The sequence below is a fragment of the Cololabis saira genome, chromosome 5 (assembly GCF_033807715.1).
Source record: "Cololabis saira isolate AMF1-May2022 chromosome 5, fColSai1.1, whole genome shotgun sequence".
Taxonomy (NCBI): domain Eukaryota; kingdom Metazoa; phylum Chordata; class Actinopteri; order Beloniformes; family Belonidae; genus Cololabis; species Cololabis saira.
Window position 1 is genome coordinate 10,525,987 of NC_084591.1, and position 26,236 is coordinate 10,552,222.

Genomic DNA, 26,236 nt, shown 5'->3' on the forward strand with positions numbered 1-26,236 from the left:
CTCTGTGACCTGAAAGTAGAGTTGGGGATTGAGCCTTCCACCCTTCATTTGTTGAGAAAGTAGCATATTGTTGTTTTTAAAGGGACAATTTACTTAATTTTATTTAGGGCTGCAGCTATCAAATATTTTGGTGATTGATTATTCTATGAAATATTCCATCGATTAAGTGGATAAAACTTACTTTTGCTTTATTAAAGCCCAATTATAAATATACAAAAGAAAACAAGACGGATTACTTGATTAAAAACAACCAATTTCTTTCATTTATGAGAATAATTGACATTTATTTACATATTATGCAAACTAGTGAACTGTTTAAAAAAAATATTTTAAACGTTTCCTGCAACATTAAACAAAACAACATTTTTTCTAAGTATCAAAAATAAAAAATATTCTTAAACACTGCTTTTAAATTGTGCAACTTCACATTCAGAACCAACACGTTTAAACAGAAATGCTTGGCTGTGGACCGGGGCTCAGAACAAGAGTCTTACACCATGTGGACCGGGCCCTTTTTTTAGTATTTTTATTTATTTTTAAGTTTAAATAATCCCACACCTTCGACATCTTTTTTTCTTTTCCTCTTATTACTTTTGCTTTGCTGCGTTTTCTCATTGGCCACTGTTACATGACGTTTGTTCATTCAGAATTAATTATTGAATGGTTTATGGCTTATTGTTTATTAATTATTCCGAATTAAATAATTCAGAATTAAACCATTTTCGGAATAAACCAGCCACTTACTTTGGAATTAAGTTTAATTAGAATGGCCATTTTCATTTGGAATTAGGTGTTTACATGATCATTTTTACTAATTTTAAATCGGAATTAATTTTAATTCTGAATTAAAGAGGAATTAAACTTCCCATGTAAGCGATTGTCTATTAATCTTGCCCATCCCTGATCGGCACTAAGGAAAACATTTCTCATCACAGCTGTTGAAACTGACAGGAAATGTGGTCTCTCAGGCAGTGGGATTGGAACGGGCCCGGGGGTCATCCAGGACAGGTACTCGCCCACGATGGGACGCCATCGCTCCAACCCGCTCTTCAACGGCCACAGCGGCCACATGGCCGCGCCTCCACAGTCCCAGTTCGACATGGGCTCCAAGTCTTTCGCCAAGTCCAACCAGGTAGAGAGCGGCTGCAAATGTTTCAGAGACACTTCTGTTGGTGTTTCTATTTACTCCTTTTGGCTTTCCTCCAGGCTCAGAACCAGCATTTCCTCGGCCAGAGCCAGAACCACGGCGCCCAGCAGCAGGTCCAGTCCAAGGACACGCCTCCACGTTTCAGCAAGAAGGGACAGCTCAATGCTGACGAGGTAATAAAAGTATGTGGCTGAAATTCAGGTTTGGAACCAAATATTTCTTCACTCAAATAAATGTATGAAAACTTGATTTGTTTTACCAGATTGGCACCGACTGTAATTTTCTTGGCGATCTTATAAAATAAACTTCTGGTTGTTTCGCTGCTGTTTTGGTGTCACCATCAGCCGAGTCGGTGCAGTATATAAATAAACTTGAAGTGTGTATCTTTTAAATGCCCGATGATTATAAAAAGACGCGTTATTCTGAGGAACAAACCTGCCAGCAGTCTCTCCTCCCTCTTCCTCTCCTCCATCTTACTGTGTCTCCAGCCTCCATCTCTCCTCTCCTCCTCGTCTCCTCCTGTCTTCGAACTGCTAGCAGGCCCCGCTGACTGCGATTATGAGATATGAGGGCATTTCCTGTCGTTTAGCGTCAGGGTTTCCCGTTCTGACCAGACCTGAGTTTAATCCTGCTCTCTGCTCTGTTTGTGGTTCCTCCTGGTGTCCAGATCAGCCTCAGGCCGGCGCAGTCGTTCCTCCTGAATAAGAACCAGGTGCCCAAACTCCAGCCTCAGATCCCCACCATGATGCCCCCCAGTGCCCAGCCCCCGCGCACCCAGACCCCCCCGCTCGGACAGGTGAGGCCTGGTAGTCTGAAATCAACGCTGGTCTAAACTTTAAACTGGAGCTGGAAGTAATTCTGTCCCGTTTGTCGTCAGCCTCCGCAGCTCGGCCTGAAGACCAACCCCCCACCCATTCAAGAGAAACCTCAGAAGACGAACAAGAAACCCCCTCCTTCCCGGGAGGAACTTCTGAAAATCACGGTAGGCGCACTTTTCCACCTGCAGCCGCGTCACAGAAGCGTGCGACGAGAACCAGCCACGGCTCATTTCTGCGCCCGTCTCTGTTTCCTTCAGGAGGCCATCGTGACGGAGTACCTGAACACCAAACACCTGAGTGAGGCCGTGAGCGGCGTGAGAGAGATGAAGGCGCCCAAGCACTTCCTGCCGGAGATGCTCAGCAAGATCATCGTCTGCTCTCTGGACCGGCCCGACGAGGACAAGGAGCACGCCAGCACCCTGATCCACGCGCTGCGCACCGAGGGCCTCGTCAGCGGGGAGAACTTCATGCAGGTACAACAAAGATGGCGGCGCTAGATGATGGAGGTCGGTCCCAGGTTCATTAACCCTCATTAGTCATGAACAGCATGTTTAATTATCAAAGAGAAGTCTGAAACCAATAAAATCCCCATAAGCAGTGTGAATATTTCATCACTAACTCCATTACTAATTATTCTATCAATATTTAGTGCAACGCTGTTCCTTACCTCCAACTGGTTCAATTAGGACAATTCACTTGTTTGTCATTAAAAATACAATACATGTTCAAACTTTTTTTTATTACTTTTGAAAGACCAACCTATAAAACGCCCCCTAACCCTAACTCCTTAATGTTCAGTGCATAACTGATTTTTATCCCATATTTAGCTGGTTTCAGAGCAGCCGCGGGTCCTTTTTTAAAAAGTCTTAAATTCCATTTATATAAGGCCTTTAAATGTCTTAATTTGTCTTAATTTTTTAATCTTAATATTAGAGAGAATTTATCCAGTCATCATTTAAAAAGTTCTCTTACACACTGAAAAGGGAAAAGTTTATTAAATAGTTTTGAGGAGAAATAAATTTGTTTTCCAGTTGGTAGAGACGCGTTTGCTTTTTTTTTTAAATTTTTTGTTGTTTTTTTTATTTTATTTATTAACATACAGTGCAAACGATGACAAAAGACAGCACCAGTATGTGTGCGTGTGTGTGTGTGTGTGTGTGTGTGTGCGTGCCGTGTTTGAGTGTAAATAGGTACATAAATTGAGAATATTGATTCGAGAGTGAACAAATAAGTAATTATCATATAGAGTGGTGTAGCATGATATCATATAAATATAGCATAATAAATATAGTAATATCCTAATATAACATAATTTGTATAAAATATTATAACATATAACCAAATTATATCACGCGTTTGCTTGGCGACGCCTCAGTCAGTGTTGCCAGGTTGGGCGAGTTTCCGAAAAATACAGGACTGGGTGGGTTGATCAAATTTGGGCTGCTTTTCCTGGTTTTTAAAAAAATATTCAGGAGAAATTGTTAACAAAAAAGTTTCCATTATGGCAGAGAAAATTAGAAACTTAGACAATAAACTCACTGATATTATATTTGCTTTAATTTACTCTATTTAAATGTAGTCTTTGTTTGGAGCCTGACATTTTTTTGGCTTCATTTACTTATGATTTGAAATTTATTGTGCATTTAATAATTGACAGTTTTAACATAGAAAATGTATGATTCGGGCTTGTTTTTCAGTATTTTGATGGGTTTTACATGGCGTTTTGGCTGGAACCTGCCAGATCTGTCAACCTTGACCTCAGAGCTGGATTTCTTAGTGACTTAATGTCTTTTTGGTCTTAAATTTTGTTTGACAGAGTTAAATTTAAGACTTAACACCATTTTCAAACGCATGTATTGAAAGTATTTATTGCTTAAATGGACAGCAACCTCCCGTCTACCAGCCCTTGTCTCTCAATTATCAAATCTGGTAACTCTGGAGAAACATAACCGGAGGGTTAAACACCCGGAGGTTCTTGGGGAAGAGGAAGTGAAAGGAAGCTGTTTTTCCACCAGCTCGTTCTGGGACACTGCCACTAATGCTCTGGAAATCTTCTGCCCCACTTCAGGCTTTCCTCACCGTCCTGGACCAGTGCCCCAAGATCGAGCAGGACGTGCCCCTGGTGAAGTCCTACCTGGCCCAGTTCGCGGCCCGGGCTGTCATGGCGGAGCTGGTGAGCGTGGCGGAGCTGGCCCACCCGCTGGAGAACGGCACCCACTTCCCCCTCTTCCTGCTCTGCCTGCAGCAGACGGCCAAACTGAAGGACCGCGAGTGGCTGACGGACGTCTTCCAGCAGAGCAAGGTCAACATGCAGAAGATGCTTCCAGGTGGGCGACTCCCGTCGGAGCTGAAATAACTCGCTCTGTGTTTGCACATGTTTGGTTTTTTTTTTATTGAGAAGAAGAAATTATATACAAAGAACATCAGACAAGTACGGAAGAGTATTAGGGCCAGACAGGAGAAAAATTTAAATATTATTTTAGAGGAGGAAAATGTTTTGTTTTTTTTCATTATGCACTCGACATTTCGACTTTTTTCTCAATTTTATTTCAACATTAATCTCAACATTTCAACTTTTTTCTCAATTTTAACTTTATTCATGAAATTTTGACTTTTCTCAACATTTCAACTCAATTTCCGAGATTTTCTTTTTATTGTGCACTTCGAGAAAAAAGTCAAAATTTCGTGAATAAAGTTAATGTTGAGGAAAAAAGGTGAAATTTCGACTTTATTCACAAAATTTCAACTTTATTCTTGAAATTGTATTTCAACATTATTCTCGATATTTCGACTTTTTTCTCAAAATTTTATTTCAAAATTAATCTCGATATTTCGACTTTTTTCTCGACATTTTGACTTTTCTCGAAGTGTACAATAAAACTTTTTTTTCCCCCTCTCAAATATTTTTCTCCTGCATGGCCCTAATACTTTTCCGTAGACAAGTGCTCCAATATATACATAACAAAAAAATAAATGTAAAATTCCAGTGAAATTAACAGTAGGGAGTAGGGAGAACACACAAAGGGGGAAGGTGGCTCAGTTGGTAGAGCGTTCGCCCATGAACCTGAAGGTCAGTGGTTCGAACCCTAGTTCCTCCTGTGTCCACCAAAGTGTCCTTGGGCAAGACACTGAATCCCCCGGTTGCTCCCGGTTGTCAGGCCAGCGCCGTTGTCTATGGCAGTGATTCTTAACCATAGGGCCGCGGCCCACACTTGGGCCGCAAGCGCCATCTAGTGGGCCGCCAAAAAAAATTCAGTTTTGTACGTTTGGGCCGCGAGGGCCGCGGGACTGCATAGCAACTCCCAACCAAATGAGGAGAAGAAGACACTCAGCTAGCTGTACGTGTAATAGTAAGAGAAATGGTGTGTATTTACAGAGAAAATCCTTCATTTTGCACAGAGTAGGTTTAGATCCGCCAGGATTAGGGATCGATTAATTGGGTCTGCGCCCAGAGCGAGCGAGCGCGGCGTGCTCATTTATCCCGGCGCGTCCCCGCGGCCGGGGAGGTCGGCTGAGGCTGCCGCTCGGGCGGCGGCTCCGTCGTTACTGCTGAAGGATTGTGGATGTAGATGCGTGGGCTGTCGTGTCTGCTGGACTGGACTGTTCGGGCTTTCAAAAAAGCATCGGAAAGTAACTGCTGCAGCGCGACCAGAGAGCTGCGGTGCGGGCTGTGCCCGTCGCAGCTGATCAGGCTCGGATGAACCCGACACACTGAGTCCTGACAACTTATTAATGTAAATAACTTAAAGTAAAATCAAACTAAGTTTTGTGCTCGCTGTATTTTTAAATATGCAACCCGGAATGGACAAATTCATCCTGTTCAGTCTTCCCACTGGGACAAAACCAGTGTCTCATACGTTCAGAGACCGTGGCGTTCAAAGTGCGAAAGTGAAACGCCACTGAAACAAAACACAAAGTTTTTCATCAAACATATCCACTCAAGTCTGAACTGAAGTCACAGAAAAATAAACTGACCATCTTAAAACATCCTGCCCATGTCTGGGTCCAGATACAGCTGTGAAGCAGCTTTCTCCACAGTGAACATAATTAAAACTAAATATCGTTTCAGGTTCATCAATGAGCACCTCCACATGCATATGATAACCTGACACCATCCAGCCCAGATTTAAAGTCCTGACAGAAGAAATTAGAGCTCAGTTCTCTCACTGAACGACAGAAAGTGGAAGTGGAAGACGGAAGAAAGAAAAACTGCAAAACTGTTAAATTGTTAAGATGTGTTTATATTAATTTAGTATAAAAATGTGTTGAGACAATTAACATAGAAAAGGGGAAATTCAAACTGCTGGTAGAGAAATAAAATAAGATAGCATTTGAAAAATAAAATAAAATCTACTTTATTTTTAAGAGAAAAAAATATGTTTAATTCAAGTTAAACATGTTAATTGGCAAATATGTACTTTTTTTAATATAACAGTCAGATGCAGATGTTGATACAACTATGAGGCTACTTGAATATATACACACACACACACACACACACACACACACACACACACATATATATATATATATATATATATATATATATATATATATATATATATATATATATATATATATATATATATATATATATATATATTATGATGTTCTGGACCTTCGCTTGAGTAAATTTTCTCTAAATGGACCTCTTACCCCTGCTATAGAGTGTTTATATTTAATGGGCCCCGTGCCACTCTGTACTGAAAAAATTGGGCCCCAAGGTCAGAAAGGTTAAGAACCCCTGGTCTATGGCAGCTCCGCCGACGACCGGTGTGTGAATGTGTGCGTTTGTGGGTGAATGTTTGCAGTGTAAAGCGCTTTGGGGCTGTAGGAATACAGCTGGAAAGCGCTATATAAGTGTAAGCCATTTACCATTTACAAACAAGTGAATAAATAGAATATGAAAAATGAAAAAATAAATAAGTAAAATGTAAATACAGTATTCATCTTTAAAAAAACTTCTCGTATATATCGTGGATGTTATATTTTGGTGTCAATTAGTTTAAGCGATTTAATGTATTTTTTAAACTCAAGTAAGAAACCTTTAAAATGGGGCAGATTTTTGGAGTATTTACATTTGTGTATGTGAAATTTGTCAGACAGAATAAACAGGTTTATCTCGATTTTAGACACTATATATTGTTCAAATTGAGACCAGAAATTGAGAGTTATGGTTTCTGGTTCCACGTTGCAAAAAATTCAGTTATTTTCAATATAAGAATTTAGAAAGATATACATTTGTTGGATATATAGTGTGCAGAATTTTAATGTGAACCTTTTTTATTTTATTGGAGATACAATACTCAGTGTCCCTAAAGATGTTATCCCGGATGTTATCCCAGAACGCCTTCCCTCCAGGAGTTATTTTCCTCTTTTCATAAAATGAATTACGTATATGTTTGTTGTTGCACTTTAAAGTTTGCAGATGTTTGTTGGCAGCGGTTTACTGCTCTTAAGCGAGTCCTGGGAGTCTGTTTGTGGAGCAGGTTTAGTGTTGCAGCCAGATCTCTGAGGTGACCACTGCCTAAAAACCGTCTTCTTAACTTCCTCCTGGTGACAGAAATCGATCAGAACAAGGACCGCATGTTGGAGATCCTGGAGGGGAAGGGCCTGAGTTTCCTGTTCCCCCTGCTGAAGCTGGAGAAGGAGCTGCTGAAGCAGATAAAAGCAGACCCCTCCCCACAGTCCATCTACAAGTGGATTAAAGACAACATCTCACCCAAGCTCCACACCGACAAAGGCTTCGTCAACATCCTCATGACAAGGTAAATGTTTGTCTGAACCAAAACCAGGAAGTGTACATTTGTGGACTGATGGCACTCCTCTTTTTCTTGAACCTTTTCAGCAAACTGCAACATAAGGTCCAATAAGTCATAGATGCGTCAAAAACCACTTTGTGGTTCCTCCTTCATCTCATTTGCTCCATGGAGCTCTGGTCCTGGTGTTAAAGTGGAGTTTGGGAACCTTGTTAGTGAAATGGAGGAAAAGTTTTAATGTTAATTGTCACTCATTTAGCAAATGCTTTTACCCCAAGAGGAGCAACAATCAGGCTGCAGTCCAGAGAGACGCCCGTCATTAGATACTAGTTCAAGACATTGCAATGTTTTAAAAAAACAAAGAAGACAATAAGCACAGTAACACAAAGAAAAAAAAGAAAAGAAGTAGACGATGATGGCTCGTATTTATATAAAAAAAAAAAAAGAGTCCAGGACCCCAAAAGGGTTGAGAACCACCGCCTTAGAGGAACATGATGATCGGACAAATGGACAGGATTCAAGTTACTGGCTGCAGACCCAGAAGTCACGTTGTAGTAGGGGTGTAACGATACACTAATCTCACGATACGGTACGATACACGATATTGAGGTCACGATAACGATACAATACGATATTATAGCAGTATTTTTTTAACAACCTTGAATGAGGAACATATGACTGGAAAAAAATACAAATACAAAATACAAAACAATGCTGTGCATTTGCCCTATTGTTACAGTTTGTAATGCTTTATAACTGTTTAAGTTTTAAAGAGAAAGCCAGGCCAACCATTTTCCACAAACTGAACTAAAAGTAAATGTCAGGTTTGCATTATGCATCTTCAGTTTCATACAAGTACAAATATTTTGCCACAAACTGAATAGTTTCTCTCATGTATGATTTTACTTTTTTCTTTTCCAGAAATTTACTAAACTAAAATTAAATAAATAAAAAAAAGTAAATAAATACATACAATTTTACATCATGAAAACGATTGATTCATGCTCACCTTATAAGTGTAAGAGGAGATTTATTTTTGTTAAGGTTATTTTGGTAATTCAGGGTTCATTATTTTATAAATATATTCTTCATATTCTGATGTAAATCAGGGACTATAATGACACTAGTCAGTTTATCTGTAGTTGTTAATATGTTTTAGATTGGGCGGAGTGATACAGCACTAGGCGCTGTGTTGATGTTCTAAAATCCTACACTGTTGAGACGTTAAAGTACACTGGAGCTCAGCAGAAGTTTCCCCGTGTTTATCCTACTCACGACCCGAAAAATGTTTAATTTGATAAGGTTAGGCTTAACTCTACACCAGACTTAAAAGTTCAGAGCTCAAAACCCCGCTAGAGTCCGGTGATCGGGACCGCAAAAAGGTACTACTTTCTTCTGAGGGGAGTAAGATTTTGGTCCGCGCGGCCGCGGTCGCGGTCGGATGCGCGTTACTAGTCAACACAATAGATTAATATTAATAACCCAATATCGCGATACACCTTGTCACCTCCACGACACGTTTCGTGGCGTTTTTGTATCGCGAAATTTCGTTGCACGATATATTGTTACACCCCTAGGTTGTAGACAAACATTAGTCAGCTGAGAGTAGATTGTGAATGGTGTTCCTCTGGATAGACGGTTGACTGGCATCTCCAGCCGAAGTTTATCTGAAGGTCGTGTTCCTTCATCCACGTGGATAAATCCAAGAGACGAGCTGAGGTTTGTTCCTAAACTGTGGAGGCGTTGGGCGGAGATGACGGATGTCGCCGGTTATCTATGTGGCAGGATGAGGATGAGGGGGGTAGTTTATTTTTTGGTTTTCCTTCCTCCAGTAAAGTGAACTTTAACTTGGCTGCTATTAATAACGCAGGAATTTACCTTCTCGTTCTGCGGTAAAGTGACTGCACCATGATGGGAAGTTGGACTGACATGATGATGGACTGGTGTTGTGATGCAACAACCCTGACTAAGATGTTGCCGATATGACCTCAAATCAATATCACGATAAATTAGGCAGTTCCATAACGATAAATGTACGATAACCCTTACCCGACAACAAAAAAATCTATTTTCTGATTGGCTGATTGGTCGGTAACTCCAAGTTACTGTGCGCTGAAGTTAATTTCTCAGCATGAGAAATGCCACGTGTGGCGTGAGAGTTTGTGAACTTGTTGAAATGCACGAGTCTCACACTAATAATAATAATAATAATACATTTTATTTGTTAGGCACCTTTCATGCTACTCAAGGTCGCTGTACAACAATCAAAATATGAAAACACAATTTAAACAGAAAACAGCGCAGTTTGCAGCAGAACAAAAAAGCGACTTGAATATTAATTGTGACATTTCAAAAAGATAATCCAACATATGTAGGAATTGGTTAGACAGACTGCACATTGGCAGATATAACTATTACAGGCTTTTTTAGACAGCCCTTCTTCGTTTGAACCATCAGCCATTTTCTTGGGTTTCCCTTCTCGTTCAGAGTGGATGGTTGGAGTCACGTGATTACAGACACGCCGCCTTAAATCACGAAGTCAAAACAGACAAAAATATGTTTCTTTGTTTTTTTTAAATCAAAACACCAAATTTACCGACATGGGAAAATTGACGTCGGTCATCGCAGTGAATGTCAGTAAATCTTGGGTTTATGGCCCGGCCCGATGTTGCCGGACCTCCACAGCCAGCGGAGGAAACGTCAGGGTTGAATTGTGGGACGTTTCTACCTCAGATAGCAGATAGATTCAGGTCTCTGACCCCGTCCTGTCCCGGTTCTCCCCAGCTTCCTGCAGTACATCTCCCAGGAGCTCTGCATGCCAGAGGTTGACGAGCAGCTGGCCGCGCCCCCCAAGGAGCAGCTGGAGCAGGAGAAGCAGCTGCTGCTGGCCTTCAAGCCCGTCATGCAGAAGTTCCTGCACGACCACACCGAGCTGCAGGTCAGCGCCCTGTACGCGCTGCAGGTGCACTGCAACGCCAGCAGCTTCCCCAAAGGTAGGATTATTATTATTATTATTATTATTATTATTATTATTATTAGGCTTAGGCTAAGGCTATTTACACCCAGGTGCAAGTACTGATACGTCAGCTATTTACACCCTGCTACCAATATCAATGTATGCTATTGTTAAATACACCATGTAAAGCCACATGGAATGGCTTTAAACCTACAAGCAGCTCAACAGTGATTGACAGGTATTCACACCACTTTTGATAAAGTTCATTTAATCTCTTCAAAATATCTTACAGTGACATACAAGCAAAAATTGTTCATACAAAGGTGTGAGAGCAGATGTTTGCCTGGCTCTATTGTTTGACATGGTTCCAATTTTAGAGTGTGAATAGCTCAGCTGGTGGAGACTTGATATAGAGGGTCTGCATTGACGTCACCAGAGACGTTCAATAAACTCTACAGCCCACTACGGTTCGGTTTCCTGTATCTATGTCACGTGACTGCCCCGCCCCTTTAGGAGACTAACGGCAGGTCCTGAGTCTATTGAGTCCTATGGGAAAAGTGAACGTGAGCACAGATTATTACCATTTCCTTCGCCCCATAGTAACCTAAGTAAATATGGGACCCATTTTTCAAAAGCCACAAACCTTCTGAACATTCTGACACCAAAATGGCAATTTTCAGACCGACAGATTAGGAGAAAATGAACTTTGTTTGAGACCTGTCTCTGTCTGAGCAACACACTCTCGCGAGATTTGGCTCTCATCGTTTTCCCATCGGATAAAATGAAGTTTAAAACTAAAATAAAACTTGCTTCTTTGCTTAATAATACTGTTATTGAAGTCTTTTTGGAAGGGAAAAAAAATATTAGACTGATCCGATGATCTTGTACTGGGTTGATATCAGATAAAGCAGAGCAGATAGAAGGCGGCAGATAAAATAAGGCGCAAATATTAAAGTTGTACTGTATCTAGTGTTGTATGTTCCAAAACGATGTGGGGAGAGGGGCGACCACGCCCACTTAGGAAACAGGAAGTGGATACCATTTCATACCATTGGCAGTAACGGTAATGCGCTATCTTTTGTATAGAGTATCTTTGACGTCACTTCCCCACTGGACCAGCCCCCTTACTGCACTGAGTGGCAAAACATCAGCAAAAACAGCTGCAACTAGTGGAGAAGACGGGATAACAGCCGATTATCGGCTTAAATTAAAGGCAGTTGGTCTTGACAGTGACCCGTACAGTTACCCCAAGAACCAGTGGTCCATGGACATTAATATTTGGCCAAGATCGAGTTTCCTGATATTTATATGTACTTAATTTCTACGCTGGGGAAATACACGAAGCAAAGCTTGAAGGCAAACAAAAGTCTTGACGCTTGGTCCTACTTCAAGGCAGGATTTGTTGTAGAAATTAAAGTGATGAGGACACCGAACTTTATGATTTGACTGTTTAACGTTAGCTACCCAAAAATCCAACATTACCTGATACAAAATGGGAACCACAAATCCACGTTTCTGTGTCTGGAATCCAGTTGTTTCTGTAAATTGCAGTGTTCCATTTGTCTCTCTTAAGCTTATTTTTCTGCAGTCTGTAAAACGATAACTCCGATTTCTTGCTAAATCTATGAGTACAGTCGATCGCACAACAGCTCTTTCCCAGTTTACATGTTTTCCAGTTGCTCAAACTGAAAGTCTATGCTGCCACTCAGTCTTTCTGCCACTCAGTCTTTCTGACACTCAGTCTTTCTGACACTCAGTCTTTCTGACACTCAGTAGGCGAAACCCACTGTGAAGTCGCATCTGTGATGTCATGCGCATTCCCTCTATTTGTACCCTAATGAATGAATGAATGAATGAATGAATGAATGAGTTTTATTTTTGTGTCATATCCGAAGACCCATCCCTTACAGGATTATAAGACACCAGAAACAGAAAATCAATATACAATATCACACTCACTTAATTGGGAGCTGCACAATGTACACCGGAAAAACTAAATAAATAAATCAATCAAAATAAAAAAATAAAAAAAACTTAATATTTCTTGCAAAGTGCAAATAGTTTGTTAATAATATTATTATTATTTTTTTTTTAAGAACATTTCAGTCACTCCAGTGTTTGGTTTGTCTCTATTCAGGTATGTTGCTGCGCTACTTTGTCAACTTCTACGACATGGAGATCATTGAAGAAGAAGCCTTCCTCGCATGGAAAGAAGACATCACCCAAGAGTTCCCTGGAAAAGGAAAAGCCTTATTCCAGGTACAGTAACTTTAGGCTCTGTCTAAACCGAGCTGCACGTCCCGTCGCCATGACGACAAGCTGACGGGCTGTTCTTGTCCCGGCAGGTAAACCAGTGGCTCACCTGGCTGGAGACGGCGGAGGAGGAGGAGTCCGAGGAGGAAGCCGACTGAGAAACCAGGCAGCCACTTTTTATTAGCACTCGCCTTTTCTTTCTTTCTTTCCTTCCATAAACACGTGCTTCATTTAACCGCCGCGGCGCTCGGCTGCTTCCCGCTAGTAGAACCCGAGAGCTCGTCACCTGTAGGATCCGTCGTCTTATCAGAGGTTTGATTTCTGAATCTGTCCTGATCTTCTACATGAATTCTTGAAGTCTAGCGTTGATGAAACTTGTTTAGTTTTCCTTGTTTCTATTTCCCGCCCTCGGGCTCGTTACTCGATTTTTAATCAAGGAAGAAGCAGATTGATTATCTGAACCAACGATGGTTAAAAGTGTAAAGCCATCTTTTCTCAAAAATCAATGTGACTGTTTCAGGACGGGGTTATTGATAAAACGGCCCACTGAAACCAGAATAAAGAAGGACCTGCAACCACTAAACGCCCCAGTAACGCATGTTTCTGTGGTTTTCTCCCACCGGGAGGCTCTCCGGTCGTCTCTCGCGTGATTGGTTACAGCAACGACCCCCCCACTTGTTACACATTAGCTCTACCTCCGTCAGCTTCTTCACTTCTGCGCTCGGATTATGATGAAATCGAAATCTTAGACCCGACGCAAACGAGTTTATCCCAGTTTAACCGCGCTATTCACGCTAGCACGCGCTTCCAAGGACACTCGTGGCCATTTACGAGTTATATTCAACATTATTATTGATTGGGCAGCTCGGTGCAACGACGGGACGAAGTGACCTGTTTTTTTTTTTTTGTCTTTTGACGTTTCGGAAAATGAGATAAATGACGATTTGAATTGGCGAAGTAACAGTTTAGACGGCTTGTAACCGAGTCATTTAACCACGACATGATGAACATTTTACCCCAAAAAGAATCCTGCAGAAAAAAGAAAAGGCATGTTTGTGTCGGACTAGAGATCTGGATTGTAAAGTATTCATGATAACTGCACCTGTTGCCTGTTTAATGTCAATAAAGTCCAGTACACGAGCAGCAGAACTGTCGCTGGCTTTTATTTACATCCTGGGGTCCAGCTGGGACCGGCGGCCCGATGGAGGGTCAGTCCTGCTCCGTGGGGATCCAGAAGTATTCCACCACCTTCCTGCCTCTGCGCGGCGGGCCGGACTCGGGTCGCTCCCCTGCGAAGGCCGGCAGCTCGTGGAAGCGGCCGGGACCCGGAGCAGAAACCCTCATGTTCCTGGAAGCAGAAACTTCATCAATACATCGAGTCTCTGGCGCCCCCCGGTGGCCGCAGGAGCCGGTGTTCTGTCCATCCATGCTACCCGTCCAGAACTGCTACTTTGTGGTTCTGTCGTTTTTCAAAGTTTGATTGCCACGCCCATAATTGTAACATCCTCAAAATCCCTAAGAAGATATATATTTATATATATATATATATATATATATATATATATATATACACAAGCCAGCAGAGATTATTTTAGATGCTTCCCGTGCCCTGATGCATTAAGTGACGGGAGCATTATTTAATAGGATGTTACTGGACTATCAAATTGTGCTACCTCTGAAATATTGATTTAAAATGGATAATATGGGATGTTGAGTATTTAATCCTTCAAAATAAACTACCCATGACATGAATTGCATTACACTTTGTGAACATTATACGATAAAGAGGAAAAAAACCCAATTCTATCTCTTTATTTGATATTAATTCAGTCATTGGCCTTTTATTTAACCAGGCAGGTCATTAAGAACATTATTATTAATGACGGCCTGGCAAGAGACAAGGACCACTTGGGGGGGGGGGGGAAGGAAGTGGTTTAGGGAGTAAAACACAGTAAAATTGTAGCTCTACAAAGGTAGAAAACCATTAGGGAACATTTTTTGATAGGGTAGCAAAAATCTATAGACTATCGGTTTATGCGGCGGTAGCATTTTTCGAGCAGCAGAAATGGACAGAACAGCGGCCTCAGCCTGGACGGACCTGGATGAGCTCCTCTCCGGCTCCTCCGGACCAAACTCTGGGCTGGAGATGAACACGGGATCCCCCTCCTGCGGAAAACACAACAGATGGAAAACATGAACGTGTATTGGTCTGTGATCAACTCAACTTTATTTATAAAGCATTTTTAAAAAACAACCCCAGCTGAAACGAGGATCTGTACACAAATAAATAAAACACAGGAACATAAGACAATTTACAAGAAATAAATACTAAAATAATTGTTTATTGTTTTTAAAAACTAATTAAAAACACTAAAACAGGAGCAGAGTCTCATGCAGGGTTGAAAGCCAAGGAATAAAAATGGTTTTAAGACGAGTTTTTAAAAAAATGGACAGTGAGGAGGCTTGTCTAATGTTTAAAGGAAGCTCGTTCTGTAATTTTGGAGCGGCAACAGAAAAAGCTCTATCCCCTCTGAGCCTCCAGGAGCAGCAGATCAGCTGACCTGAGGCACCGAGCAGGAGGGTGGGGGGAAGGAGCTCAGAGAGGTGAAGCGGGGCCAGGCCATCTAAAGCAGTGGTTCTCAAATGGGGGTACGTGAGATTTTAAAATATACATATATTTAAAAAGTAGCATCCATGCAAAAATCCTTTAAAAATAAATATTTCATAAATAATTGAGGAAAATATAAGTCTAAATTCATAAAATTAATTCTATCTTCAGGAGTAGGCTATTCAACTTATTATCCTAAAACCACAGAGTATCCCCCACACCAGGATGGTTCCACCTAACCTGTCAAATACCACCTGGCTTCACCTGTCAATCACTTGGACCAATAATGGAGTCGTGGTTGAAGCGTAGCAGCAATATTTTTATGTTTAATAAATCAGTTACTGATGGCACAGTGCTCTGTTTTAGGTCTTTTTATTTACAACCAAAAGTGCTTTGCGCTGGTTAGGGAATACTTGGCTGAAAAAATATTTCACAGGGGGTACATCACTGAAAAAAGGTTGAAGACCAATGATCTAAAGATTTAAAAACAAAAGAATCTTAAAATGCACAGGCAGCCAGCGGAGGGAGGCTAGGATGGGAGTTATGTGCTCCCTCTTCCGTACTCCAGTTAAGAGGTGAGCAATGGAGGACTCACTGACTCCAAAATAAAGTGCATTACAGTAATCCAGCCGGGATGTGATGAAGGCATGGATTACTGACCCAGAGTAGATCAGAATACTTCCTCTCACCGTGAAGCTCCTCGCTGAGCCGTCCGCGTTCCTGAGGATCTTGACCCGCTGATCGCTCTCCGTCATGCACAGGACGAAGCTCTTGATGCTGGCCTGGCACTGGGGCAGGAAAATTAAGATTCATTTGAGTAAAATGGTATGAAATCATCAAAGTTTATAATTTGCTGGTTCAAATCCACCAGGTTGAGGACCTTAAACATCTTTGAGACTTGCACATGTTGGTGTTCTGATCCAAAACGGACCATCATGACTGGACTGGAGGGGTCCGAGGGCGAAGCGTAGCTCAACTGCCTCGTCGGACCCGTCCGGACCGACAAACCATCAATCACCATGGTAACTGCACGTTGGAGCTCTGCTCGTTTCAGCAGAACTGCTTTCAGATGTTTTGATGGGAGTATTTTAATATGAGGACATTTGGACTCTAAAGTTCTCTCATGAGCCTCAAGATGTAGATGGTTGTCAGTGCTTTGGACCATAAGTCTGGTTGATTGCGGCAGATTCTGCTTAGAAGATTAGCCCGTTAAGTATAAATTACTAAAGATCTGGGGCCTCATTTAAAATGGAGTGCGTAGAATTCATACTAAAAGTGCACGTACTCTCAAAAGCCGAAAATGCCGTGCGCAAAAAAAAATCCGGATCAATAAAACCATGTGCACGCAGACTTCCACGCAGTCCAGCTGGAAGGTTGCGTAGCTGAATCCGCCTCCTATCACGCCCAGAAATGCATATGGATGAGCCTGCTGAGCATGCGCAGTGGCTTTCTGCAGCCTGTTTGGCGCAGATCCATGGTTTGGCGTCAGAATGAATGAGAAGTAGCAGCCACCGTGACACTGACTTTCACGGAGACTTAGATATGATGTGGAGGACAGGAAAACCACATTATTTGGTGGTCACAGTAAAAGTTAGAATAAGTATATAAATAGTATACAATAAAATAAAGCGAGTGAGTGGCAGCACGCCGTTGCTGCGCTAAACGCCGTGAGTTCCCCGGCGCAACAGGGGGGACAAGTCCCCCCGTCTTTTCAAAATGATGTATTTGTCCCCCCCACTTTTTACAGTTTAAAAAATAACGGTAGGATCAGCAAATCATCAAGACACTCGGGACGGCGGCCCGGCAGCCCCCGCTCCCCCTCCTCCCTCCCGTCTCCCCTCAGAGCTGCTCTAGGCTGATTTATGGTTCCGCGTTACACCAACGCAGAGCCTACGGCGTAGGGTACGCGGCGACGCGCACCCTACGCCGGACACTACGCCGTAGGCTCTGCGTTGGTGTGACGCAGAACCATAATTCCGGCTGTAACAACATGTGCGCACGTACCCGTGCATGACAGGCAGACACACACGGGGAGAAGAGACTATTTCTTTAATTTTTATTTTTTTTTTAAACTTTATCCTTATGAACGCTATTGTTATATAGTCCAACTTTCCTTATTTTAATCAGAACATTTTCTTTTTTCCTCTTCGGCGTGGAGTAGTGGGATCGGAGCGGCAGCCCCCCCCCTCCCCCCCCCCCCCCCCCCCCCCGCCGCCTGCTCCGTTATCAGCACTATTTTATTATAAGTCTGATATATGTTGTTGTGATATGTGATGACATTATTAAGAGTATGACATGAATCTGGCTTCATTTCACCACCTCAAACCCTGCGTCGCCAGTTCCCCGTGTCTTAAGCAAATTCTTACGGGAGGGTCGGGGTTGCCGTAAAGATAAGCAGATTTTTCGGTTAGTTTTTTCTTTTTAGATCCGAGACTTTGCGTAGAAGGTGGCTTCCGCAACTTTCAGGCGCTTTTTCTGCGCAAGCAAGCTTTATAGATGAGGCCCCAGGTAGCTGACGATGATGGTCCAAACGAGTCAGGATCATGGATGTATTATATAACTGGATACAGGATCGAAAATGGCCGCCCATTCATTTCAATGGAGTTTGCTCACCCAGCGCATCCGCCGAAAAAATTTCTGACTTCCTGGTTTACTTCCTGGTACACGGGCCCATAGAGCATGCGCAGTTGAGTCACCTCCCATGATGCTCTGGGGCCTCCCATCATGCCCCGGGGCAATGTGAACGAGCGCTGCGCGCTCTGGACAAGCGCTGCGCGCTCATGAGTCCTTCAGACCGGTAATGATAGATGTACACAATGAAATTAGGGATTTATAGGGCAATTCAACCGATGCTGTTCTCAAAGTCATGGTTATAGACTATACATGGTTCATTTGTGTGTGTTTTTTAATTAAAGATAAAACGAGTCATTTTTATTTAAGATGAGACACCCCAGGTTAATAGGCTAAAATAGGGTAAAAATGTAAATAGCAGGTATCACCATGAAACTTCCCAAGTTTATTACTTACATTAAGACAAATATTTTTTGTATTACAAGTTTTGTCAAGTATTATGTTTAAATATGTCAAATATTATGTTTAAATGTGGTTAATTTGTGGAGTTTTATTTTTTGGAGTAAGGATAAAACGAGTCATCTTTATAAAAACAAACAAACAAAAAAACACATGGGATTCCCCACAATAACACAAGCTGTCATATGCTATTTATCTATATACCTTGGTAAATCTTTTTGTCTATTAATGATCGTGCAGTCCGAATGTTAGGCGTAATTAACTTTGCATTTTCTCTGATTCTTTTACAGCTTCTGGGCTCACATTAAGTGTTATTCCTGCCTGATATCTTATTTTCACAAACCATACACCGTTGCTATTAAACATTTCCGTCTGTGATCCCCCTGGTCAGGGCGTTTAGACCGAGTGTGACCTGAGCGTCCCACCTGAGCTCTGTGCCATAGCGCGCAGCTCCAGCTCAATGAATGACAGAGCGTCTCCTGCTCAGCTGCTGCTCAACACTGATCAGAGCAGCTCCCCCTCGTTTACTGAGGTTTTATTATAAACCCAATGTCTTTTGTCATGGAAAAAAAATTAAGAGACCACAAAAACACACCTTTGAGCCGTGTTTTCCACTTTTCTGAGTGATTATTCCGCCGAACGGTTTAGATTCAGCCATGCTCGTTCCCGAGACACACACGACCGCGCTTTGCGAGTGCACGGACAAAGCCGTGACGTCACGCCCAGAAAGAGACTTTTCTTTGACTTTTCTGGCCGTTATAAAACATTTTTGACGGATATAAAGTCCATGACTTAAAAATATAGAATACAAAGATTAGTAATTGCCGGTGATTACAGCTGGAGGTGTCCTGTGAACAGTTTTAGAGGCTTCTCTTTTACTATTGCGGTCTATGGGAAAAAAGCTTTCTGGGCCCCATGGGATTTTTTGTTGCAGTACCGCGGCTGGCCACTGGAAAAAATCGGCGTGCCTGCTGAGCGCGAGACTGGGGGCCTGGTCAGGATCGTCCTTGGGTACGATCTCCAGAAGCCTGAATGTCTCACGTTCATCCGTTCAAACAATAATAAATCAGCTTCTGTGTCCCAGAAAGTGGAAATACCATCTGAATCTGGGAAAACAGCATCACTATCACCTATGTGCTCCAAAACCAGCGTAAAAAAAGACGGATTACAGTTTTCAGCAGACTTCCAGTCAAGACTGTCTTAACCAAGATCGAGACTAGTTTAGCTCAAGACCGAGACCAAAAACAAACCCATCTGATGTTGAACTCACTACAAATGTTTTCATCCATCAGCTGAGATCAGATATGTGTGGCGACTGCACTACCGCTATTTCTACACTATTGGAGGATTGACTCCAGAGCTTTTAAGGATTAACACGACTACTAACTAGTCCCAAAGTCCTCTAACAGAATAACCAGCTCCAACACCCCAATGGATAGTAAATGATTTGGATTTGGGATGATGAGGAAAAAAGAGTAAATGATTTAAATTGGACTAAATTTGGAGATGAAACCTGAATTTTAAATGTTAAAGATCGAAATTACATTATTTACCATTATAGTAATCAGATTACACTGTTTATCAGCATCACTGAAATGGACCTGATGCTTAATCACAACGATATGCAAATATTCATGTATTTATTCAAACAAGGCCGTTATAAACACAAAACTGTAATTAAATACAGACACATGCAGATGCAGCAAAACATAATATCAGATGCAAAATACAAATAGTTTACAAAACTGTACATTAACCAGAGGAAGAACTGCTGATCACCAGATTCTGTCACCTTGGTGAGCAACGGAATCTCAGTTATCCGAGTCAGAGACCCAAAGACCTGAGACAAGACCACAAACTGGACTTGGTTTCATCGGTTCTGGTTGGAGGAACCAACCAAAACTACGTGGAGCCAAGTTTAGTTTTAGCAAATACTAACCAAATGAAGAAAGTATTGAAAAGACTCTAAATAAAGGGTCCCTCTTGTTATCCTACATCTTTACTAAGTTTCTCACCGCCTTGTTCTGCCGCTGGGCCCTCAGCTCCTCCTGAGCTCGGAGGATCCGGTCCAGCTCCCGGTGCTTCTCCCTCCAGCCGAGGCTCTCGGCCGTCCTCTCCTGCCTCTCCTGGTCCAGCAGCCGCCGCTCGGCCTCGGCCTCCCGCTGGGCCCGGCCGGCCCGGTCGCTCTGCTCCTCCAGCGCCGCCGCTCGCCGTCTCCAGGTCGCCTCGCTGCAAAACAGAACTCTGAAATTAGACGCCGACCTGCGGCGAGGCGGTGGTTTGATAATATACTTGAATAATGTTTGATGTTTTTTATCTGTGCTGTATTTATTTGTACCAAGGGACTGGAGATGCAAATTAGCCTAAGGCCAAGTTTACACATAGTATTGGGTATTTACAAAAACTGATATTTCCCCCTCTACGTTAATACCATCATTTACACGAACTCGCATAAATACGCTGTTAAGGTGCTATGAGCAGCCAAACCTGCAGGGGGCAGTGTAACGAGAAGATAAAGTCATACTAGCCAATCAGAATCCTGGAAAAAAATATCAACAAATGACACGAGCAACTTCCAGTTACTTCCAAGACGGAACGAGAGTCTTTCGTTTGGAGTGACAGAGAAGTGGAGTTACTTTTAAGTGTGACTTTAGAATATAAAAGAGGTCAAATACAAGAAAATATTGACGGTGGCCAAACTAATTGTAAACACAGGTCGCACAAATGATGCTGGTGACGTTTCTGTTGCATAATGTGACGTTCTGAAGCCTAAATCTCCGTTTACAAGCAAACGTGAAGACAGAGGTTTTGCAAATCTTCACTTTGGCCAGAGTTTTCAGAACTGATTGTTTTTGGTGATTTTGAGCTTCGTTTTCGTGTAAACGAATGGCCAAAACGCATGAAAACACCACCGTTTTTGCTACATGTAAACGGGGCATAGGACTAACTCTGGTGCAATGCATCAAATGTTTACATTTATGTTTTTAATTGCACATGGTCCCTCTCAAATAAAATGTAAGTAAGTAAGGGGACGAAAGGTTACGAGCAGGTAAAGATAAATAATGTATGCCCGGGTGTTTGGACTAGCCAGGTTTAACTATGTGCATCTTTATTCATGAGTTTTCACCCATAATTCTTTGGGGAATCACCAAAGTTCACAGACCGCCTGGGTTATTGTTCAAGTCCAGGTAGGAAAGTGTGAATTAGTGGCTCTCGGGAATTATTGAAATAAGAAATAAGTTTATTGCCAAGTCGTTTAACACACACAAGGAATTTGTTGTGGTGATTGGTGTAAAACAAAAGAACAAATAATATTATTAAAAAAGAAAATGTACAACATGTTGATTTTAAAGTGCCGGATTAACGAGTCTGTGCAAAGGTGACCTAGGATGTGCATTAATGTGACGCATAAGGTCTTGATTGGAGTCTTTACGTTAATGTAACGTAGAGTGGGGTGGGGGGGACAGTCCGTGGTGAGCGGGGGAGAGGGGGGTCCGCGGGTCCGGGGCCTTGTTGATGAGGACAGCTGCAGTCGGGAAAAAACTGTTTTTGTTTTTGTATCGTCTCCAATGTCCAAACGCCTGAGCATCGTTACCCCAAAAAATTCTCCAAGCAGGGTATCCTGTCCATTTACCCAGGACGGGTCGCCATCGTGGGACCGAGGGGAGAATAACCATCCAGGACGGGCTGCTTTCTCCGGATCCTACAAGGTTCCCGGCTACAGACTCATTCGGACCGTTGTCCACCAATCTCAAAGCCACCAGCCTAAGCAGCCGTGTCTTATGAAGTCTGAATCAGGCCAGACTTTGATCAAAATACCACTGAGATACAGGACAACAGCTCTCTTTTCAACCACGTCTTCACCGCTGTGTTCATAGACGTTAGTTGACTCCACCCCCCTTTCCTCTGCAGATTTTAAGTCTTTAGGAATCATTGTTATGGCCAGAGACCAGGGCCCTCATTTATCAACAGTGCGTAGAAAAGGTCCTAAATTCTGTCGTAGGAGTGAAATTTAGAATGTGTGTAAGTACAAAAAAAATCCGGATTTATCAAACGTGCGGACGCTGGTCGTACGCACATCAGTGATGATAAATCCCACCTGTTCTAAACTGCCGTGCTCGTGCACGGTTACCGTCATTTGCATTCAGAAACGCCTCCAATTGGCCATATATGGAGCAACAACAGCTCCCGCTTGGAGGTTTACAAACTTTATTGAACAAAATTCTGTAGAGTTTACAACAAAAGGCAAATGAAACAAAATAATCAATTATCTACAAATATTCAACATTTGGGGGGGTTGAGAGCAAAAAAAAAAAAGATACATTTACTGACAAGCTATGGGAAGTGTATTAATAAAAATAAAGAAACAAAGACATTGTTTCATATAAGCTTTTGGCAATATCGTTTTTTTCACGGATTAGTTTTAGAGACGCTTCTCAACCCTGGTCCTCGTGGGCCCCTGTCCTGCATGTTTTAGATGTTTCCCTGCACCAACACACCTGATTCTAATTAATGGTCCTAATTAGCTTGTCACCAATGTCTGCACAGCTCTGTTGATGACACAGGTACTTTTATCACGGTGTGCTGAAGCAGGGTAGCATCTAAAACATGCAGGACAGGGGCCCATGAGGAACAGGATTGAGAAACACTGGCCGCTAAATACAGTTTACATTCATTTTTCAGATGTACAATGGAGGGGTTTTCTGTTATTCCATTTGCATTTATGTATGTGATATTTAGCTTGTAAAATAATTATGTTGACCATGTTTGATATATTTCTTGGAAGATTATCCATATAAATTAAGATTTGGTTGGAGTCAAAAGCTCCTGCTTGGAGGTGCAAACACCAATAGAGCTGTTCTGCAGAATAAATGAGTGTTGCGTTCCTGCAGTCCACCGGGCAACGACGGGCAACAGAGACATAGTTGCATCGCAGATTATTTGTGCATTGATTGAATGAAATCCTTTCATGTTCACGTAACTGAATTCATTATGTGATGGTGCTTTTATGGCAATGTGGGTGCAATCTAGCTCCAATTATGTTTGGGAATCCGGCGATCGCATGAAATCCTCGTTTAATTTCGATTTGGTGATGTGTGTATGGAACTGGGTGTAAATTATGGCCAGAGAAATTATTGCATCCAACACTGCCGGCATGATTTTGCTTAGTATCGGCTGCGAAATGCCGCATATGTCAAAATGTTCCGGTGGCAAAAGATCCCAGGGTGGACAGGAGCTGGATGTGACTGGGATGGCTTGCGTTTTGTCTCTCGCTCCATTATAGGTTGTAAATCACGGCATAAATCCATCAGAATGTTTTTGGGGAAGCGCTACCTGCTGAGCAGCCGCTCCGTGCTCTCACTGAACAGGGGCCTCATCTATAAAGCTTGCTTGCGCAGAACGCAGAAAAAGCGCCTGAAAGTTGCGGAAGCCGCCTTCTACGCAAATCCTCGGATCTAAAAAGAAAAAACTAACCGAAAAATCTGCTTATCTTTACGGCAACTAGGACCCTCCCGTAAGAATTTACTTAAGACACGGGGAACTGGCGACGCAGGCTGTGAGGTGGTGAAATGAAGCCAGATTCATGTCATACTCTTAATAATGTCATCACATATCACAAAATATATCAGACTTAAAATAATAAAATAATAAAATAAAATAATATAGCGCTGATCGTGTTCCTCTGTGTGTGAAGCTGTCAGTCAGGACTCTGGTGCTGCTGGAGCTGCAGCCGCGGTGACACGCCGGGAACCTCCTTCACCGCTTTAGGACAGAACAAATGAGGGGCTGCGTTTAGGGAGCCCCACGGAGCCCCTCATTTCTTCCCTAAAGGGACTCAGATTTGTTTTCATATATATGAGTTTTACGGGCGCGTGAAACCTTTACGTGCGGGTGTATGGTGCCTAAATTATGGCCCCGCGTTAAAACGACGCAGAGCCTACGGCGTAGGGTACGCGGCGACGCGCACCTACGCCGTAGGCTCTGCGTTGGTGACGCAGAACCATAAACCCGCCCTGAGCCGCTCTGAGGGGAGAGAGGAGGAGGGGGGAGCGGGGGGGGGGGGGGGGGGGGGTGGTGGTGAAGCAGGGCTGCGGGGCCGTTCTCGTATCGCTTTCATACAGTGTCTTGATAATTTGCAATTTAAGGCTGAGCCTACCGTTAGTTTTTAAACTGTAAAAAGTAAGGGGAAAATAAACATGATTTTGAAAAGACGGGGGGACGTGTGTCCCCCTGTTGCACCGGGGAACTCACGGCGTTCCGCGCAGCAACGGCGTGCTGCCACTCACTCTCTTTATTTTATACTATTTATTTTTCTACTTTTACTGTGACAACAAAATAATGTGGTTTTCCTGTCCTCCTCCTCATCAACAACATCTAGATCTCAGATCTCAGTGAAATTCAGTGGCACGGTGGCTCGACAGTTCATTCATTCATTCTGAAGCCAAACAGGTTGCAGGAAGCCACTGCGCATGCTCAGCAGGCTCATTCATATGCAAAATGATTCCATTTTCGGTAGAAAGTGGGCGTGTAGAGGGCGGGGATACCAGGCGGATTCACGTGCGCAGCCTTCCAGCTGGACTGTGATTTATAAAGAGAACCTTACGTGGAAGTCTGCGTGCACGCGGTTTTATAGATCCGGATTTTTTTTTGCGCCCGGCATTTTCGGCTTTTGAGCGTACGTGCACTTTTAGTATGACTCCTACGCAGTCCATTTTAAATGAGGCCCCAGATCAGTGCGCTCTTTGAAAAAGCGCTCTCTGCGGAGCGCGTTTTTGCGGAGCGCACGGTCTCTAAATCCTCCAACAGTGCAAGATAAGCCATGGTACTTGTATTTTCTTTTCAGGTCGTCCTGCCAAAGCTGTCTTTTATAGCTTGTCACACCAATTATTCAAAATGTCTGATGTCTTATGGATAATTTTTATTAATTGGAGGAAACGGGGAACATGTGCACATGTTCCCCGTTCAGTCACAGTTCAGCGATCTCAAACTTCACATGTAAAGTTTGGGACTCTTTTAATGGGTTCTATTTGTAGTTTTACTGTTCTACCACTAGGTTTTGTGCGTACGCATGGTCGGAGCTGTGCGTATATTTACACGTGTTTCTGCGCACAAATACATGTTGATAAATACCATACTTTGCCTGAGAATGCTCGTACGCACGCTTTACGCACAGATCTGTGCGTACGCACGGTTGATAAATGAGGGCCCAGGTGTTTGGTATATCGTTGGCTAGAAATCCGATTAGTCAACCTGGAAAACTTCCAGAGAATTTAAATGTGTCTCACCTGTACCCCTTTTCCATCAAACCGGTTCCAGTTCCGGTTCTGGGACAGTGCTGGTTCTGGTTCACACCTCACTTGGAGTTTACAGGTTGTTGAACCACTTTTGACAGTAGTGACTTTGTTAGCTCTACCCAACATTCAGGAGGAATTTGGGGACATCTTGTAGAAAAAGGCTCTCTTGAGGTCATTCCTCAGCATCTCTAATTCCCCTTTTCCACCAAACTGGTTCCAGAACTGGTTCTGTGCTGGTTTACAACTTGTTCAACTTGCCAACCAGCTGAGAACTGGTTTGTTTTTCCACAGCTCGGGTGTTAAGGGGGAGCCAGGCCATTACGTCTCTGCAAACGTCAGTTGCGTCTCTGCGGTTGCGTAAAAGTTGCAG

General features: G+C 42.7%; 1 protein-coding gene and 1 non-coding gene across 2 annotated transcripts in view; both read left to right on the forward strand.

The window, feature by feature from the left end:
• The window catches only part of eif4g2b (eukaryotic translation initiation factor 4, gamma 2b), a gene marked incomplete at its 5' end in the record, with an annotated part of 28,770 nt that extends 14,671 nt beyond the window's left edge, over nt 1–14,099 (forward strand). The window contains 10 exons of the mRNA XM_061722735.1: nt 969–1,132; nt 1,207–1,320; nt 1,815–1,943; nt 2,025–2,129; nt 2,223–2,438; nt 4,034–4,292; nt 7,529–7,733; nt 10,509–10,717; nt 12,818–12,939; nt 13,026–14,099. Of these exons, the coding sequence (XP_061578719.1) occupies nt 969–1,132; nt 1,207–1,320; nt 1,815–1,943; nt 2,025–2,129; nt 2,223–2,438; nt 4,034–4,292; nt 7,529–7,733; nt 10,509–10,717; nt 12,818–12,939; nt 13,026–13,091 (1,589 nt within the window). The remainder of the gene's footprint in view (nt 1–968; nt 1,133–1,206; nt 1,321–1,814; nt 1,944–2,024; nt 2,130–2,222; nt 2,439–4,033; nt 4,293–7,528; nt 7,734–10,508; nt 10,718–12,817; nt 12,940–13,025) is intronic.
• LOC133444955 (small nucleolar RNA SNORD97) lies at nt 1,539–1,722 on the forward strand. The gene has a single exon (XR_009782773.1). It is a non-coding gene; the product is annotated as a small nucleolar RNA SNORD97 (small nucleolar RNA).
• Nucleotides 14,100–26,236: the final 12,137 nt, after the last annotated feature.